The 21042-nt window shown below is 45.3% G+C and overlaps 1 protein-coding gene across 1 annotated transcript; it reads left to right on the top strand.

The window, feature by feature from the left end:
* Positions 1-824: 824 nt before the first annotated feature.
* Positions 825-20678, top strand: LOC142471184 (vitelline membrane outer layer protein 1-like). Its single transcript, XM_075577973.1, has 3 exons — positions 825-833; positions 19519-19628; positions 20384-20678. The coding sequence occupies exons 1-3, from the start codon at positions 825-827 to the stop codon at positions 20676-20678; spliced, it is 414 nt and encodes a 137-aa protein (XP_075434088.1).
* The last annotated feature ends 364 nt before the right edge of the window (positions 20679-21042 follow it).

The raw sequence follows: 21042 nt of genomic DNA, 5'->3' as shown, positions 1-21042 counted from the left end.
GTCTAGGAGAGAGTAGGTGTTGAGAAAAAGGAGCAAGCGACAGAATACAAGACGTTCAAGGAGTTTAGAGGCAAAAGGCAGGAGGGAGACAGGACAATAGTTAGAAACACAGGTAGGGTCAAACTTGCTGTTTTTGAGTAATGGTATTACTGTTTCATGTTTTAAGGAGGAGGGAATGGTACCAGATTAGAGGGAAGAGTTAAATATGTGTGTGAGCGAAGGGAATATATTCAGAAAAAAAGGTTTTAGGAGATTTTAGTAGATGTGAGGGAATGGGGTTAAGAGGGCAGGTGAAAGAGGGAGAAGAGGCCACAAGCCCCTATTCCTACTTACAGGTAAGGAAATTGAAGTGCAGCATCAGGGGAGTGTAAGGGTAAGTACACCACGATAGGGACACTGTCTCATCAATACAGATATCCACGACACGCACGTTCTCATGGGAGTCACCATATGATCTCCAGCTGTCTTTTCCGGTGATCACTCATCAGGGGCTGCCGGCTTAGGATCCGCATCTCGGGAATACTGCCGTCGCCTGCAACAACAGGGCTCCCCGCGTCCGTGATCCTCTCATTCCATCTGGGTTCTCACGCCCAAAACTGACGTCTCGCGTCTAACGTCTACCGCATCGTCTCTGGCCATATGCCAGGAAAAAAACAGCTTACAGTCCTTGCAGTCCTCTGAACTAGAGAATACAGCGCCACCTAGTCGAACCCTACGCATTTCGCTTATTCCTTAAGCTTCATCAGGTGAGAATAGCCCTGGGGTACCCCCACAGAGAGATCGATAGAGGAGGAGGTGTTAGCAAAAAAGACACTGAAAGTACGATGGGAGCGGTAAGAGGGGATCCAGGATAGAGCTATGTTATGGATACCATGAGTATAGAGAATATGAAGGAGAAGAGGGTGGTCCATAGTATCAAATGCTGCAGAGAGGTTGAGTAATATTAGCAACGTGTAATGACCTCTGTCTTTGTCAGCATTTTTCAGTCGAGAGAGCAGTGCGGAAGCCAGATTGTAGAGGGTCTAGGAGAGAATAGGTGTTGAGAAAGTGGAGCAAGCGAGAGAGTACAAGACGTTCAAAGAGTTTAGAGGCAAATGGCAGGAGGGAGACAGGTCGATAGTTAGAAAGACAGGTAGGGTCAAGCTTGCTGTTTTTGAGTATTGGTATGACTGTTGCATGTTTGCAGGTAGAGGGAAAGGTACCAGAGTAGAGGGAAGAGTTAAAAATGTGTTTGAGCGTAGGGATTATAGTAGGAGCAAGAGGTTTTAGGAGATGGGAGGGAATGGGGTCAAGAGGGCAAGTGGTAGAGGGAGAAGAGATCAGCAGCGACACATCTTCCTCTGAGACAGCTGATAAAGAGTAAAGGAAGGCAGCAGGAGAGTTAGAAAGAGGTATAGGATGGGAGGAGCAAACAGAGGGGATGTTCTGGCGTATGGATTCCACCTTTTCCTTGAAATAGTCGGCAAAGTCTTGAGGTGAGATGGAGGAAGAAAAAGAGGCAGCAGAGGGTGGTCTGAGTAGGGAGTCAAAGAGAGACAAGAGTCGGCGTGGGTTAGACATGTGTATCTCGATTACTGAAGAAATGTAATATTTTTAGCTTGCGAGAGGGCAGAGTTGAAACAGGATAGCATAAATTTGTAGTGAAGGAAGTCTGCGAGAGTATGAGATTTCCCCCAGAGGCGTTCAGAGGAACGAGTGGAGGAACGCAGCATGCGCGTGTGGGAATTTAGCCAGGGTCTGGGGTTAGAATGGTGAGGACGGCAGAGAGATAGCGGGGCATGTAGATCAAGAGAGGAGGATAAGGCAGAGTTGTACATTCTGACCAGGTTGTCAGGGTCTGGAGTAGAACTGAAAGAGGAGAGGGAGGATATATATATATATATATATATATATATATATATATATATATATATATATATATATAATCAAAAAATAAATAGATTATACCGTTCTGTGGCTAAAGAAATGCTTTTATGTGTGCGAGCTTTCGAGATACATTGATCTCTTCTTCCGGCGATGTAACATCGCCGGAAGAAGAGATCAGTGTATCTCGAAAGCTCGCACAAATAAAAGCATTTCGTTAGCCACAGAACGGTATCATCTATTTATTTTTTGATTATTGAAGCTCAGCTAACACGGTACTGATACCTCTACACACACACATACAGCAGCGGCAGCTTTTATTCGAAGTAATCACTGGCATGTACCTGGCATGTTCCTGGAATGCCACTCTGTTCACCCGTAGCATGCCGGGCTCCTTTTGCCTTCCCAGCCAGGCGCATTACACGGCTGACGCGCGGTTGATGTGTTAATTAATAATGGTTCAGGATTTACTAGGCTGCAATGCGTCGCGTGACCGCCAGATGGCATAAATTCATGAATTGTAATGCAGTATATATATGTATATGTATATATATATACTGTATAACAACAACCCCTATAACCCCTAACATACACATACAGTACTGTATATGCACATCAATGATACTATAGGCCGGGGGGGCGAGATGTGTTTGCAGCAGAGAGAGAACTGCTGCTCTCTCTGTGCAAACATCGGCACATTTAAAATTATTTAAAATACATTTTTATTGATAGTGTAGATGTGTAGGGGGTCTCCGGAGCTGAACCGCGTTGGTTTCAGGTCCGGGGACCCCCTGCTCCCCGAGATACGGCCCCCTTTATGAGGTGCCGGTATCCCTCTGCGTTTAAAGGTCCCGATCACGTGATCGCAGCCTGTAAACAAAGCAGAGGGATACCGGCACCCCCTAAAGGGGCCTGTATCTCGGGAAGCAGGGGATCCCCAGACCTAAAACCAAAACGTTTCTGCTCCGGAGACCCTCTGCACATGTACAGTATGAATTAAAAACATATATAAATAAACACTCGTTCCTTACCTTAGCGGCTATGTGCTACGGTAATGAAGCAGCATTTCTGTATTTTAATAATATTGTACAGTGAGCAGGGGGTTCCCTGAGCCAGAAATTAATGCTCAGAAACCCCCCTGCTCCTGCACAATATTATTAAAATACAGAAATGCTGCTTCATTACCATAGCGGATAGCCGCTAAGGCAATGCAGGGGTTAACTCACCGTGCCCGCTTTATTGTGGGTAGCGGGGGTGGGTGAAGGGGGTATTTGGCCCTTGGTGTGAGTTTAGGACTTGCAGGGGGGTTGCGGGTGCACTTAACCCCTTCACGACCGTAGCAGTTAATACCGCTACGGTAATGAAGGGGTTAAGCCCTCCCGCTATCCCCTCGCAAGCCCTAAACAAGCACCGTTGGGGCTAATACCCCCTTCACCCACCCCCGCTACCCACAATAAAAAAAATTCACACACAGCAGCCGCCAAAAAATAAATAAATAAATCTAAATAAATAAATGACTATAAATAAATACATTTGAAATACATTTTTATTTATAGTGTAGATGTGCAGGGGGTCTCCGAAGCTGAACCGCGTTGGTTTCAGGTCGGGGGACCCCCTGCTTCCCGAGATACCGCCCCATTTATGAGGTGCCGGTATCCCTCTGCGTTTAAAGGGCCCGATCACGTGATCGTGGCCTGTAAACCAAGCAGAGCAGAGGGATACCGGCACCCCCTAAAGGGGCCTGTATCTCGGGGAGCAGGGGGGTCCCCAGACCTAAAACCACAGCGGTTCAGCTCCGGAGACCCTCTGCACATCTACACTATCAATAAAAATGTATTTTAAATGTATTTATTTATATTCATTTATTTATTTATTTATTTAGATTTATTTATTAATTATGCTGCTGCTGCTGTGTGTGAATTTTTTTTATTGTGGGTAGTGGGGGTGGGTGAAGGGGGTATTAGCCCCATCGTTGGTTGTTTAGGGCTTGCGGGGGTGTAGCAGGTGCACTTAACCCCTTCACGACCGTAGCGGTACTAACTGCTACGGCCGTTGAAGGGGTTAAGTGCACCCGCAACCCCCCCGCAAGTCCTAAACTCAGACCAAGGGCCAAACACCCCCTTCACCCACCCCCGCTACCCACAATAAAAAAAAATCACGCACAGCAGCCCCACAATTAATAAATAAATCTAAATAAATAAATAAATACATGAAGAGAAATAAATATATACTGTATATATATATTGTATATATACAGTATATATATATAATAACAATCCCTATACATATACAGTATATACTGTGTATATATTTACTGTATATATACATATATATATATATATATATATATATATATATATATATATATATATATATATATATATATATATATATATATATATACACACACAGTATATACACACACATGATGAACCAATATACAAATAAATGTAGAATGTTTATCAAAATCATACTGTCCTACAAATAACGCTTCTCCATACAGACAATAATAATAATAATAATCCATTTAATAATCCTAACTGATCTTACAATATAAAACATAACATTCCAATCCACACAGTACATTGCATTTACATTGTATAAATGATGCATAAAATCTATGCACCATATACATTCTGCAAATGAATGTTAACAATATCATTGCAAGCTACTGTACCAGTAAATACAAACACTTCCAATCAAATCAACTATTTTAACCAATCAAGTAAAAAAAATCAATATATACTGTAAGTACCAACCAGAAAACACAATTTAAAACCAAAGCTAACCCTTACAATACCAAGGATTACATCTATCTAATTGTAAAAAACATTATACATTATACACACATTGAAGCATTGCAATAAACAACATACAGTACAGTACATCCCCTGTATCTCCCTGCCTTCAGTGTAATCTGTTTAAAGCCCCCTCCCCCCTAATGTTTCTGTTAAATCTTTCTGCCTTCAGTGTAATCTGTTTAAAGCCCCCTCCCCCCTAATGTTTCTGTTAAACAGATTACACTGAAGGCAGAGAGATTTAACAGAAACATTAGGGAGGAGGGGGCTTTAAACAGATTACACTGAAGGCAGAGAGATTTAAAGCCCCCTCCCCCTAATGTTTCTGTTAAATCTCCCTCCCTGCCTGTAATGCTGTGAGTGCAGTTTATGTAAATATGGGGAGGGGGAGTGGGTTATAACCCCACCTCCTTGACTGTGGTCTGTGTAAAGCACCCTCCCCCTAATGTTTCTGTTAAATCTCCCTCCCTGCCTGTATTGCTGTGAGTGCAGTGTATGTAAATATGGGGAGGGGGGGGGACACCCAATGTGCATACTGTGAGGTCTAAACACCCTCACCCCCTGCTCACATACCGTTACCCCCCCCATCCTGGCCATGGCCCCTCCGCTTCTGCAAAACAGACACAAAAATTAAAACATCAAAAGTAATGTCCCCTATCCCCTTAATCACCATAGCGGTTATTAACCACTACAGTCATTAAGGGGTTAACCCACCCTCACCCACCACTCGGGATGCCTACATACCCTCCCACACTAACCCCCCCCCGTGAGGCCTAACCACCCAGTCAGTACCCATAAGGGAGGCCTACCCACATACCGTTGGGGAAACACCCCACCCCCAATACCCACAATAAAAACAGTACAATGACCCACAATAAACCGCATTATATTTATTAAATATATTACCCACCCCCTGTGCCCCCCCATAAATACAAGATTTATTCTTTTACATACAGGGTTCATAACGCAGCCCCACGCGAGTCCCCGTACCTCATAAAGGGGGCTGTATCTCGGGAAGCAGGGGGTCCCCCGACCTGAAACCAATGCGGTTCAGCTCCGGAGACCCCCTGCACATCTACACTATAAATAAAAATGTATTTCAAATGTATTTATTTATAGTCATTTATTTATTTAGATTTATTTATTTATTTATTGGCGGCTGCTGTGTGTGAGTTTATTTTATTGTGGGTAGTGGGGGTGGGTGAAGGGGGAATTAGCCCCAACGGTGCTTGTTTAGGGCTTGCGGGGGGGTAGCGGGAGGGCTTAACCCCTTCATGACCGTAGCGGTATTAACTGCTACGGTCGTGAAGGGTTTAAGTGCACCCGCAACCCCCCCGCAAGTCCTAAACTCACACCAAGGGCCAAATACCCCCTTCACCCACCCCCGCTACCCACAATAAAGTGGGCACGGTGAGTTAACCCCTTCATTGCCTTAGCGGCTATCCGCTATGGTAATGAAGCAGCATTTCTGTATTTTAATAATATTGTGCAGGAGCAGGGGGGGTCCCTGAGCATTAATTTCTGGCTCAGGGAACCCCCTGCTCACTGTACAATATTATTAAAATACAGAAATGCTGCTTCATTACCGTAGCACATAGCCGCTAAGGTAAGGAACGAGTGTTTATTTATATATGTTTTGTATTCATACTGTACATGTGCAGAGGGTCTCCGGAGCAGAACCGCTGTGGTTTCAGGTCCGGGGACCCCCTGCTCCCCGAGATACAGGCCCCTTTAGGGGGTGCCGGTATCCCTCTGCTTTGTTTACAGGCCGCGATCACGTGATCGGGACCTTTAAACGCAGAGGGATACCGGCACCTCATAAAGGGGACTGTATCTCGGGAAGCAGGGGGTCCCCAGACCTGAAACCAACGCGGTTCAACTCCGGAGACCCCCTGCACATCTACACTATCAATAAAAATGTATTTTAAATAATTTTTAATGTGCTGATGTTTGCGCAGAGAGAGCAGCGGTTCTCTCTTTGCTGCAAACACATCTCGCCCCCCCGGCCTATAGTATCATTGATGTGCATATACAGTACTGTATGTGTATGTTAGGGGTTATAGGGGTTGTTGTTATACAGTATATACTGTATATATACAATATATACTGCATTACAATTCATGAATTTCTCGGCTTCAAAGACAACAGCTCGCAAACACCCCCATGCGTTTTTACACGGCATTGCAGTATTGCAGCCAGCCGGAATAAAATGCTTAAATCACAGCCGCGAATATAACGCTATATACCCCGGGAGAAAATGATACAAAACCGCACATCACCGGGGCCCTCTGAAATTCGCGGAGCTAGCGAAGTAAGAATAAAGTTGGTCGGTACTGTATATATATATATATATATATATATATATATATATATATATATGTAACGGATTTCCCCCCCCCCAATCGCAGATCATACTGTGTGGGTGCAGGAACATACAAGGTTACTAAGTGTGGTGCATAACCTGTTGGCTCACAGGAGGGCTGAGCTTCTGCCACGGGGAACCTGGGGTAATATTACTATGGACAACTTACTTATAACGATGCAGCGCCTCCACCTGCGATGGCTCCCACCAGAGGGGGAGTGTTTCCTCGCAGGACAATCAATACTCACACACAAGATATATATATATACTAGGGACTTTACTTCTTCCGCAACACAACATATAACCACAACAGCTTACATAACCTGTGTCCCTTTCTGGAGGAGACACTTACTGCGCCACGCAGGACGCTTACGCTAATTTGCACCACGTCGGGCGCTAACACTTCTAGGCGTCACGGCGGACGCTAACATCTCTAGGCGTCACGGCGGACGCTACCACCTCTAGGCATCACGGCGGACGCTACCATCTCTAGGCATCACGGCGGACGCTAACCTTCCAAAGAGTGATCCCACCCTGTGTCCAGTAACCCCAACCCAATGTCTCGCACTCTCAAGTCATATAGCAATGTGTGTGTGTGACTGCGCAGCCACTATGTCTGGTGATAGGCCTTGTTGGTGCACGTGAGTTTGTGGGTTACCTGCCCGGGCTCCAGCCACGGGTGCCGTTATATCACTGGGGGTGGATCCGTCGGGATATCCTCCTATGCGTGGGGTGAATTCCAGCGTGGATAATATCACCGCAGCTCCGCACCGTCTGTACCTTGGCGAGGATCTGTCTGCTGCCAGCCGGCCGCAGTCACTGCTAGCTTGGTCTCCGTGGAGATAGTCCAGCTCCCTCTTAACAACCGATCAATGTTCGTGGTGCACTACTAGCCAATAGATAATGGGGCAGGATCCCTAACCTAGGGCCTGTCCCTACAATACTCAGCTAGGATGACTCAGGGCTATCTGGGGCCTAGGGAATTTGCTGGCCTAGTGCAGAGAGTCACAGACCCCTGCACCCTACCTCCTTCCCCTAGCTGCTCCAGTCACCAACTAACTCGTGTGCTCTAAGCCCGCCAAATGTATCACTATGTTGCAAGCAGTTACTACAGCCCTATTGGCTCCCTGGCGTCATGGGGCCGCTCCGGAGGCTCATGGGACTTGAAGTCCTCTTACAGAGCCCTCCTCTATCAGGTTAAGGCTTCGCAGGCTTTTATGTGCCTCCACTGCGCATGCGCGAGCTCCTTGCAGCCCTCCCTGTGCTCCTAGCCCTTGCGCATGCGCAACGCGTCTAATAATGGCAGCGCCCTGCTCTGCGAGCCGCCGGGACCGGAGCAACGCGATCGCGGCCTTAACCTTAACGACGGCCAGATCGCGGCCCCGGCAACCGCCCGCTCGCGTCCCTAGCAACCGGCCGCAACAGTATGTAACGCGCGGCTCGCGCACCAGTACCCCTCTCTCCCTTGTCCTCGGCGGCCCTGCGCAGCGGAAAGGGGTAGCGGCATAACAATGGGGACCTGGCTACATATATATATATATATCATTATGTTCTATTCGGGGAGGATTTCCATTTGCGGGATCGCATGTTTCACGGTGATATTGTTATTCGCAATTGCCTTTATTGTATCTACCCTTGTGAGTGAGACTTCCCCCCCCCTCCCCTTTTACCACTATTAAAGGTAATTTTTTATGCTATGGGGCATGCACTTTCTTTGTTTCTCTCTTACTCTTAGATTTACCTTTGGATGTGGTTCATACATTTGAAAGCTGCCAAGCACCCCTCTACCTGAAGCATAGCCCATTGGACTTTGAAGGGACGGGTTCTATGTTTTTTGTTGTCTGTACTGTCTGTCTCTGTCTACAGTACGTTTATTTTTATATTTGATCATTTTACCATTGAGTAGACGCACATAGTACAGTTTCGCATTTTTAGATCAATTGTAAGTGTATTTAATACATATCTATTAATAACATTATCTTAGTTATTAACGATCTGCTACATAGCTTCTTTTTCTCATGTATATATGTATGCGCACATGATATGTATGTTATGTTTGTATGTCGTTATGTTGCACTGCTCTGCTAATTGTGTATATGTAAAAATGCATCTCATTGTATTGTTACAAAGCCTGCTAATAAATAAAGGTTTAAAAAAATTAATGTCACTGCAATAATACACCTTGTCCCCTTGGAGGGACTGACCCCTTAACTATGTCACTGCCTTTAATACACTTTGTCCCCAGGAGAGACTGATCCCTTAACCATGTCATTGCCATTAGTTCAATTTGTCCCTAGGAGGGACTGACCCTTTACCATGTCACTGCCATTAGTACACTTTGCCCCTAGGAGGGACTGACCCCTTTACCATGTCACTGCCATTAGTACACTTTGCCCCTAGGAGGGACTGACCCCTTAACCATGTCACTGCCATTAGTACACTTTGCCCCTAGGAGGGACTGACCCCTTAACCATGTCACTGCCATTAGTACACTTTGCCCCTAGGAGGGACTGACCCCTTAACCATGTCACTGCCATTAGTACACTTTGCCCCTAGGAGGGACTTATCCCTTAACCATGTCACTGCCATTAGTACACTTTGCCCCTAGGAGGGACTGACCCCTTAACCATGTCACTGCCATTAGTACACTTTGCCCCTAGGAGGGACTGATCCCTTAACCATGTCACTGCCATTAGTACACTTTGCCCCTAGGAGGGACTGACCTCTTAACCATGTCACTGCCGTTAGTACACTTTGCCCCTAGGCAGGACTGACCCCTTAACCATGTCACTGCCATTAGTACACTTTGCCCCTAGGAGGGACTGACCCCTTATTACTACGCTTCAAAGTAAAATTAATACATTTATTTGTAAATGTAAAAACCCAAGGACCAATACTAAAAAATTGCAAAGATAAATCACAAGGGGGACAAGGGCTACCAAACATCAACAAATATTATCTCGCTACACGCTAAGAGTGAACGCCCTGTTTGAATGGTTTCACTGTACTAAAAAATAATCTCTGGGTGGAAAATGAAAATAATTATTGCAAAGAAATAGATAGAAATAAGGCTCCATGGCTTAGGAAGACAGATCGCCCTAGAGGTCTTTACGAGTTCCCCACTATTGGCGCAGCACTAAGTGCATGGGACGAAATTTCTAAAGATGAGAGAATCTCCACGTTCCCGTCCCCTCTAACCCCAATATGTGGGAACCCTGATTTCCCCCCCAGGGCTCGACTCCAGAATATTAAAGAAATGGAGTCAAGCGGATGTAGTTAGGCTGGGAGATCTGATGGATACGGGTAAGACCAGATGTGTTAAGCACTTTCAGGACCAGTTCAAAGTTAAATAAGGGGAGAGATGGCAATATATACACATTTGATATTATATGAACGAAAAAACAAACAAAGAAAAAACACATCAAGGGTGCTGAACCCTTTTGAAACAGGGCTGGTCTTGCTGGGTGCAGGCGGGCATAATATATCGTATATCTATAGAACATTGCTGGAATTTAATATTGAATCTAAACCAGGGTTTGTACTAACCTGGGAAAAAGAGCTGGGTACACTGTGGACACAGATGTGAAGTAATGCCAACTCTTCCTCGATATCAATGAATAATCTGGAAAATGTACATAAGATAATGTTCCGGTGGTATTACACACCCCAAAAAATTAACGAATGCTACCCAGGAACTTCCAATAAGTGCTAGAGAGGGTGTGAGGAGGTGGGAACAATGCTTTATATCTGGTGGGAGTGTAAGATAATAGAGCGGTTTTGGGATATGATATTAGAGCAGATGATTTTTAATATTACCATGATCAGAATCCCCAAAGACCTGAGTATTACACTGCTAAGCAGAGAAGGGGTCAAGGGGCACAGAATTAGGAAATCTTTATAAATACACCTGCTAAATGCAGCAAGAGGCGCCATCGCTGCCAACTGAGAAAAGCTGGAGGCGCCCACTATGGGGCAATGGGAGTCGAGAGTGTGGGAGGGCATGGAAATGGAACAACTATCAAATATAACCAATGGAACAAGGTCACAATGTGAACGCCTCTGGCTGCCATGGTCAGAGATTACTGCTAATAGAACAGTGTGAGAGGGTCAGAAAGGGGACACACTTTGCCATAGTGATAATAATAATAATAATAATAATAATAATAATAATAATAATAATAATAATAATAATAATAATAATAATAATAATAATAATAATAATAATAAATTATAATAATAATAATAATAATAATAATAATAATAATAAATTATAATAATAAGGATAATCCGGACTAATATTTATGGGATTGACTTGTTTCTAGTATTTTTTTATTTTTATTTAATCCCAATCATTTTCTAATTTTTATTTGTCAGTTTTTTTTGGGATCGTTTGTTTTGTATTTGTTTTTTTATTATTATTAATGCTGTCAGATAATATGTTACTGTATACCCGGTACCCTAATTTACGACTCATTTTATATGTTATTATACAATAGGTCTGAGTATTACTGAGTGTTACTGACTGAAGACAGCAGAGTGAAAAAGTGTGAAAACTCTGATATGTCTTTTTTTGTCTTTTTTTCTGTTTTTAAGTTGTGTTGTGCTTTATATGTAAAATGTTATAAAAATGTTGATTATAAATAAATAATTTACAAAAAAATAAAAGAAAACGCCAACCACTGACTGAACCCGTTACCCATTGGAAGTACACAATGGAGGTACCCGTACCGATTGGAAGTACACAATGAAGGTACCCGTACCCATTGGAAGTACACAATGAAGGTACACGTACCCATTGGAAGTACACAATGAAGGTACACGTACCCATTGGAAGTTCACAATGAAGGTACCCAAACAGACTGGAAAAGTTTTGTTGGAGCCTGTTTCCTGCCCTTCAACTCTGCCACCAACCCCACTAACTTGACTATCTTATCCTGCGGGCGCCTTTACACCATCTCAACTGTGTCTACCTCGCTCGATTCCCTGATAACTAAGGCATGATGCGGGCGCATCACTCTGACTTTTCCCAGGCCAAGGGGACTCTGACTCTTCCCATCAGCTCCTGAAACACCCACACAAAAGTGCTGACAAGTATCAGATCCTGTCCTGCCCACAAAGAGGACATCGTCAACATAATGCAGTACTCCACCCAGTCTAGACGTATCCCTTACTGACCCACCCCGGAAAGTGTTAATCGTCTCTAAATGGAACCATGACAATGAGCACTCCATTGGGAGACAAAGTCTACGAAATAAGCCCCCCTCAAGGGCGCTGCCCAATAAGTGAAACATCTAGGATGCACCACCAACAGCCTCAGCGCTGACTCTACGTCCACCTTAGCTAGCTGCCCCCACTCCACACTCTCTAATCGTTTCTCTGGCTTTATCAAAACAAGCGTACTGCCCACTACATATTTATATTTTTATATTTATAATATGTTTTACCAGGAAGTAATACATCGAGAGTTACCTCTCGTTTTCATGTATGTCCTGGGCACAGAGTTATAACACTACATGGGTACATTAAATAAATAGAGGATATACATTAAATTCGCAGACATTTCATGGACAGTTACAGTTGGAAAATGGGGGGCGAGGGATAAAAGGGCTGGTGAGTTTCAGATTGTAATACAGCAATTTTAACACCAACAAATATCAGCGAACGGCAGCAAACGTCTCACACCCTTTGGCTGCCTTTCGGCGGTCAGCCTTTGGGGCGCCGCAGATGTAGGCTGAAGGGGTTCAGAGTGAATGCAGCTGTGATTTCAGGGTCCTTTTGTCCTCCAGGGCATTAGCATTCCAGAGGGTGGGGCTGACAAAACACAGCAGTAAGCAAACGCAGAGATTAACCCTTAGCACGCTGGTTATGTGGAGAGGGGAGGAGTTCTTTGGGAACCCCATCAGGCATCCGTCTTGGCGGCGATGCAGATGTTGACTGAAGGGGTTCAGAATGAAAGCAGAGGTCCATACTACAAAGGTCCCTACTAATCTCGTCATTAACTGTCCGGCCGGGAAGGAGAGATGATGAATCAGCCTAAACTCCTCTGGCTCATTTTTGGGCGCTGCCCCCAATGGGAACACCTCCTCCAGTGGTGACTTGACCACCGCTAGTTTGGCCCTGGCTATTTCCACCTGCTCATCCAAGGATTTATGATTCCTCGTGCAAGGAGGTACGTCCACCTTTATAAAAATGAATCCAAAATCCCTCTGAGAAACTGGATCTCAACAATTCATTCGCTCCTTTATTGGGATAGCGGTCGAGCCAAGAGGACATCCTTACAATGCTCTCCACCCTGGACAGGGCAGGCCTTACCCGTGGCCTCCCGTCTCTCCCTCAGCCGTCTCCACCCTCTTCTTTTCTGACATAGGACTCTCCCTATAATCATACAACAATATTAGACTATAAATATTCTCCATTTCCATATGCACTCCTTAACCGTGTGTGTGAGGTGGATCCCCAACGTGATGTTGTAACCCCTTCCACCACTGCCGCCGCTTTAACTCCTTAGCTGCCCTACCCCTGCCAAAACCCCTACCATACCCACTTTCCCTGGCCCTGGTGACCCCACCAGTACTAGTAAGGCCACTGCTTCTGCTGCCCTCCTACCCCGACTGCCCCCTCCCAAGAGGCCGTCACCACAATCCACAGATCTCCCCTCCTACTAAATTACTGCCAATCCACAACCCGGAAATGTTACCCACTGCCCCTAATATGCCAAAAGACTGTTGACCTTGCCCCGCGGGACCCTGCCGCCCCCAAGTTTCCTACAATTTCCCTCAACATCCCGAGAATACCCACACTGATCAGCCCCCCCCCTTCCCCGCCCATACATGAACACTGCGTCCCACGAATCCAGGAACCTGTGACACCGGATGACGATCCTCACTATTCTGTGGCGGCATAGTCCTACTGGAGCCACTAGGCCCAGCGGTGCCCACCTTAGTTTCGTGCATGCGCACAGGAGAAACCCCAACACCACTCTACCTACCATACCTAGCCTCCCTAAACCCCTCTAACTGCACGCTTCTCCTGAAACCCCCCAAACCCTGAACTGAAAATACATTGACCCGCTTCTAATCGCCCTCCACCCCTCTTCCACTCCTCCATCCTTATCCACGGAAAAACCTGCTCTTATTCACTGCTGCGTTACACAAGGAGGCAGAACCCCTTCCCACCGGGGACTCTTGTTCTCCTGATTGGATCCATCTCTGCAAGGGATGAGATCTTCTCCAGAGTCCTTCTGCAGACCACAGTTCCTCTGCTGCCATGAGGTGGCTCCCTCACAATGCTCCTGCCTTCTCTGCTGCTGCTGTTACCTGCAGGTCTTCTTTTGCCGACCAGCTTGGGGGGGCATTATTCACCCTCGCCCTGCTCTCTCCTAAGTGGGGCCCGCCTCCACTGGCTGCCACAGAGATCCTCACAGGATGCCTTTAGGTGCCACCTACATTCTCCTTCCTCCAGTTCACCCAGCAGCTCCATGCTCACCTACCTTGGCGCCAGTGGCATCACTGTCTCTTCTCCCCCGGCACTCTTGCCCTAACTTACCCTTCTGACAGTCCATCTCTCCTGACGGCCACTCCATTACCTCCATGCCTAGCCTCGGGTCCGCCACGGCCCATCTGTCCTGTGATGCCGCCTCCTCCTCTTCTGAGTTAACCCCATCTTCTGCTGCGGCCACTCTATGCTCCCCGCTTTGCGTCACAGGCCCTCTACCTTGTGACGCCGCCCGTCCCTCAGCCCCAATATAAAACGGACACCCCTTCATACACCTCATATCCTGCCCAGCAACATCCCACCAGAGTGGACCCTAGGCATGTAGTTGTGCCACCCTGCGTCTAATCAGATCAGGTCTCTCTTACTATTAATAAAATAATGATTTTGTGTATATTTATCACGATGAGCTTTAAGATGAAGCTGACAGATCTTTGTTTGATATAAAACAGTTGTATAAACCATGTTTAGATTTCCCACCCTACGTACACGTCACCTTCGGCCAGGAGTTTTTCTGGACACATTGCTAATGGATCCCAACTCACACAATTTCCCCCATTGGGCCACTGAGGAAAGAGAAGAGGCTAGAGAGATGCCAAGATCCGCATCTTGTCTCCTGGAGGGTCTCACGTACGGGAAGATGGGGATGCTCTTCAGCTCTTTATTTATGGTGGAGCTCAATCAACTCGTGGTCTACCTTCCCTGGCTTCCTTCCACCGGCCAACATCCAGTAGTTACACATTGTCCATTGTTCTCTGCCCCGTCAACCAAGCACAAGGTCGTCGTGACCTTGTAGGCAATTTCTATGTGGTTCTCCAACTCATTGAACACGTCGTTGTTATGAGGTCTCTTTACTTCTATAAATAGTCAATGCAGTTGATATCTCTTGACATCTCCAGTTGAGTTCCTCAAGAACCCTCTATGATGTTCCAGGCGGTCTCATCCCTCCTCCTTCTCTCTCTCTTCTCAGTAGTATACGGGCAGACTCCCCCTGTCCTCTATATCTACAACGGAGGTCCTTGGGGGAATTGGGGGGATTATCAATATTGTCCCAACGGTTATCATGCCAAAGGATTCGATCTCAAGGTGAGATATATAAAAATAATAATAATATTATTTCTTGCGTGGCAATGTATGTTGTGATGTATATGGGATTTTGCCGTCACAATGAGTCCCTGCTGCACAGCGTTCAAAAGCTAATTCTGCAGCCGGAGTGACATCAATTAAATTATTCAAAGACCAAGACAGAGGCCAGCACCTTACCGCAAATACATCTCCGTTATATTTAAAACTGTGAATGATGTTTTTTAATCTTTGTGTTAGGAATTCGCTTGTGCTTTCACCATAAATAATGCGCTAAAATCTTCCTATTACAAATCCCCTTTACCATCTTATATCAGACAAAACCCCTTTTCCCTCTTATAAATCTCCTTTAATTTCCCCCTTTAGAAATCTTTCTATTCCCCCTTAGAGAAATCTCCTGTTTAGAAATCCCCATTACTTTACCTATTAAATGGATCCTTTATTCCACATTATTAGAAAACCCCGTTCATTTTCCATAAAACAACGAGGTGTGTTTACCTGACACCGGAAAATACATACAGTGCTACATATGGGAAATATTAGATTCCCCTCGACTCCCCCTACTACAACTCCTATTTTAGAAACCCTTTTACTCTCCCCCTATTAGAAATGACCATTGTTTTCCATTTCAGAAATCCCCTCCACTCTCCCCTAATAGAAACTCACTTTACTCTTCACTATCAGAAATCCCCATTACTCTTCCCCATTAAATATCCCACATATTACACCTTACGAGAAATCCCCTTTACACTACACCTATTGGAAATCCCCTTTACTCTCCCCCTATTAGAAATCCCCTTTACTCTCTCCCCTATTATAAATTAACTTTACTCTCCCCCTATTAGAAAACCCCTTACTCCACCCCCTTTTTAAAATCCCATTTTCTCTCTCTATTAGAATCCCCCTTACTCCCCAATTAGAATCCCCCTAACTCCCCCTATTAGAATTCCCCTAACTCCACCTATTGAAATCTCCCTTACTCCCCTATTAGAATCTCCCTTAATCCCTGTAGACGGACGTTCACAGAGGTACACAATTGGAGACTTTATAAGGTGAAATTATAATAGGCTTTATTGTGCCTTTTCCTTTTCATCAGGAAATCATCCAAACACAGGGGGGGAACAAAGCTTCTATTCACTTGGGAGTATCCCTAGTGAAAATACCATGCAATAAATTCACAACTCCCTAAGCCAAGCATGTCTCGCAGCCCCAAAACATATAGCATGAAATAAGCAGCTATAAGCAGTCTCTTAATAATGAAAGTCTTATCTGTTCCTTGGAGGGAAAATCTTCTGTGGTTCAGCTCCCTTCCCTCAGGATGTGTCAGCATTCAGGTTCAGAAATTTTCCCTGTGTCTTGTAATCAGCTATGCTGGGCAGAGCTCAAGATTGGTCAGCTCCAGCGATGTGTGTTCTCTTGGTCAGTCTCTCCTGGGAGACTCAAGAACACTGCTCTGTCTCTCCAAAGGTCAGCTCTCATTCAGAGCTAAGGAGTCCCTTCCTGTCTCAACAGACAGGCTTTTGTAAGCAATCTCAATCAGGCAGGTGGTGTTTATTAATTGACTACCAGCAGTTAACCACCACACTGCTAGATTAAAGGCACATTACTTGAACAGGGATATCTCCCCTGTTACATACCTCCCCTGTGTGTGGGAAGCTCGGGCTTGCCACGACCAAAGCCCATCCTTCCACTCTCATTCTAGATATCTCTGTGACTTGAATGAGAGTGGATGGAGGAAGAGAACCATCAGTCCTGTTGGGATTGGAGCCCTTTCTCCAGTTTATTCGTGTCTCCTCCTGAAGGTTGTTGAGATCAGCACCCCTCAGACGCTCGAGGAGGACTTTTTTCAAGTATAGTCTTTTTTCTACGTGTGCCGTCATGAGATTTCCCTCATGTCGGGTTCTCGTCTTATTGTAGGCATACTGTATGGCAGCAGTTGCAGAGCATTTAAAAACAGCCCTTTGAGTTTTCCGCTCTTCAAGCTGTCGCTCTGCCCTTTTCCCACTCAATGGGGTTGCTAGTTCAGCCTCTTTGAGATCAAGTTGCAATTCCACACCCACTTCCAGAGAATGTCCCATCTTTTCACCTTCATCAGCTAAGGATTCTTCTGGTTTTAATTCAGCACGTGTACCTTCTTTTGTTGCCTGCTGGGTGGCTGAAGGTTTTGCTAGTGCTTGTTTAGGGGGTACAAAATTTGCAACCTTGTCTTTCAGATGAGCGGTATTCCCAGCTCTCACTGTACCCTTGTCTTCATGGGTTTTTGAGGCTGTGGGATACTGACGCTTAGTATGGGTCAATACTTGTCCTTGTAGGACTGTTATCTCATCCGCGAGAGATCCCTGTTTTTTGAGTGCGTCTTGCAAGTCTCTTCTCAGGGAATTTATCTGCATGCTTTGCTTTCTCTGAGCTTGCCTCCACATTTTTATTGCATTGTGAAGCACTATGAACTTCTTTGCTTGGGCCACAGTTACTTGTTTCAGTTTCTGAACCTTCTTGTGCTCCCTTTTGTGCCGCGTCACCTGGGTTCTAAGCTTGGCTTTAAGCGTTAAATTTTAGCCTGTCTAAATCAGGCAGGTGGTGTTTATTAATTGACTACCAGCAGTTAACCACCACACTGCTAGATTAAAGGCACATTACTTGAACAGGGATTACTCCCCTGTTACAATCCCCCTATTAGAATCCCCATTACTCCCAATACTAGAATCTCCCTTTATCCCCCTATTAGAATCCCCTTTACTCCCCCTTTTAGAATCTCCCTTAACCCCCCTATTAGAATTCCCCTTACTCCCCCTATTAGAATCTCCATTAATCCCCCTATTAGAATCCCATTTACTCCCCCTATTAGAATCTCCCTTAACCCCCTATTAGAATCTCCCTTAATCCCCCTAATATAATCCCATTTAGTCCCCCTATTAGAATCTTCCTTAACCCCCTAATAGAATCCCCCTTACTCCCCCTATTAGAATCCCTCTTACTGCCCCTATAAGAATCTCACTTACTCCCCTATTAGAATTCCTTTTACTCTCTCTATGAGAATCCCCCTTACTCCCCCTATTAAGATATCCCCCTTACTCCCCCTATTAGAATCCCCTTTGCTTTCCCATTATCCCCTTAATCCCAAACCTCACTATAACACCCCCCAGCGGGTTCCATTCCCTTTAATTATGGCCGTTGTGATCAGCTCTCTAAGAATTGCCCCATAACTCCATTCTGCCCAAATTGCTGCCTTCTTAACCCATTTAGGTCTGATCCCTAATCGAGAGCAGTGTCACCTGTAACCCCATAAAGTGCCCCCTTATTCTAAAATCCCACAATTAGGATTTATCTGAGAAGCAACATAGATAAAATATATGGTCAGGACAGTGACGTGTTTAATGGGTTAAAGTGACAGTCCCATGTAGGGGCAAAGTGACCTAATGACAGGGACGTGTTTAATGGGTTAAAGGGTCAGTCCCACGTACGGGCAAAGTGACCTAATGACAGGGACGTGTGTAATGGGTTAAAGGGTCAGTCCCAAGTAGGGGCAAAGTGACCTAATGACAGGGATGTTTTTAATGGGTTAAAGGGTCAGTCCCACGTAGGGACAAAGTGACCTAATGACAGGGACGTGTTTAATGGGTTAAAGGGTCAGTCCCACGTAGGGGCAAAGTGACCTAATGACAGGGACGTGTGTAATGGGTTAAAAGGTCAGCCTCAGGTAGGGGCAAAGTGACCGAATGACAGGGACGTGATTAATGGGTTAAAGGGTCAGTCCCACGTAGGGGCAAAGTGACCTAATGACAGGAACATGTTTAATGGGTTAAAGGGTCAGTCCCACGTAGGACCAAAGTGACCTAATGACAGGGACGTGTTTAATGGGTTGAGGGGTAATGAGTAGTTATATATGAGATGGATACATTGTAACTGATTTTCCTGATACAGGTGGAAGGGAATCAGGGGAAGGGGGATGGTACGGCTCTGAACGGGATCCGGCTGCACTGTGTTAGCAACAACAATCGTAATGAATATTTAATCCAGTCTACTGAAGGAAGGTGAGCCTCACATAACAGTATCTACAGCTTTCCAAACCTCACAGGTCTCTTCATCACAAGTGCCGAGCTTTCCTAACCTCACAGGTCTCTTTTTTACATGTACATATCTTTCCTAACCTCACAGGTCTCTTCTTCACATGTACAGAGCTTTCCAACCCTCACATGTCTCTTCTTCACATGTACAGAGCTTTCCATACCTAACAGGTCTCTTCTTCACATGCACAGAGCTTTCCAAACCTCACAGGTCTCTTCTTCACATGTACAGAGCTTTCCTAACCTCACAGGTCTCTTCTTCACATGTACAGAGTTTTGAAAACATATATTAGGATACATTTGGGGTGCATAGGGAAGGGCATAATAAGGCAGTGAAGAGATCAGAAAAATGTTGGGGTGCATAGGGAGGGAAAATAAGGCAGCTGGGAGGAAAGCAGGGTGTTCGGGAATATATAGAGGGGTATCACTAGGAGATAAAAGGAGGGGGTGATACCATTTATAGATTAAAAATCCCCTCCTCTCTCACCCTATTAGAAATCCCCTTTACTCTCACCCTATTAGAGAAACCCTTTACTCTCACCCTATTAGAAATCCCCTTTACTCCCCAGAAGGACGTAGGACAGGGTCAATGCCTCTATATAGATACTTGGTTAGACCTCCCCTAAAGTCCTGTGCCCGTCTTACAGGTCAAGTCTCCTCTGCAGAAGCACTTAGGAAGTTTCCTCTTCACCACTAACCACATCCTCCTTCTTCTCTCTCAGGTGGGGTTCATGGACTTCCCCTGTGCGGTGCCCCAACGGCAACCTCATCGCTTTCCGTTTGAGAGTAGAGCCAAATCAGGGGGGCCCTGACGACACCGTCGCCAACAACATCATATTTAAGTGCTCAGACGAAACGATACTAGAGGGATCTGGACTCTCGTGGGGGACATACGGAGGGTGGAGCCAGTTCTGCGAAATAGGGATCTGTGGCATCCAGACCAAGGTGGAGGGACCTCAAGGAGACGGAGATGACACGGCCCTCAATGATGTCAGGTTCACCTGCTGTAAAAACTGAGTCTTCTCTCTTGTCAACTTCCCCATGAAGGGTCTCCAGTTGGTCTACATTCAAGTGGGAAGGTCTTGGGAGGGAGGGTTTCGGGGGGGGGGGGGGGGGGGCTCTATATAAACAATACAACACAACAGCCCCACCTAGTGGTGAAAATAAATCATGAGTTTAATAATGTAAGAATAAACGTATAGAGGGATAAATATATATATATATATATATATATATATATATATATATATATATATATATATATATATATATATATATATATATATATATACACACTGTGTTTACCACTACTCAACCTTCAATAGAAACAGCTTTGGTTCCTCAACAGACACAGGTACAAACAGGTGAGGGAGTGGGGGAC

The sequence above is a fragment of the Ascaphus truei genome, chromosome 20, assembly GCF_040206685.1.
Source record: "Ascaphus truei isolate aAscTru1 chromosome 20, aAscTru1.hap1, whole genome shotgun sequence".
Taxonomy (NCBI): Eukaryota; Metazoa; Chordata; class Amphibia; order Anura; family Ascaphidae; genus Ascaphus; species Ascaphus truei.
The sequence above is the reverse complement of the archived record's forward strand: the minus strand, read 5'-3'. Positions and strand labels throughout refer to the sequence as shown.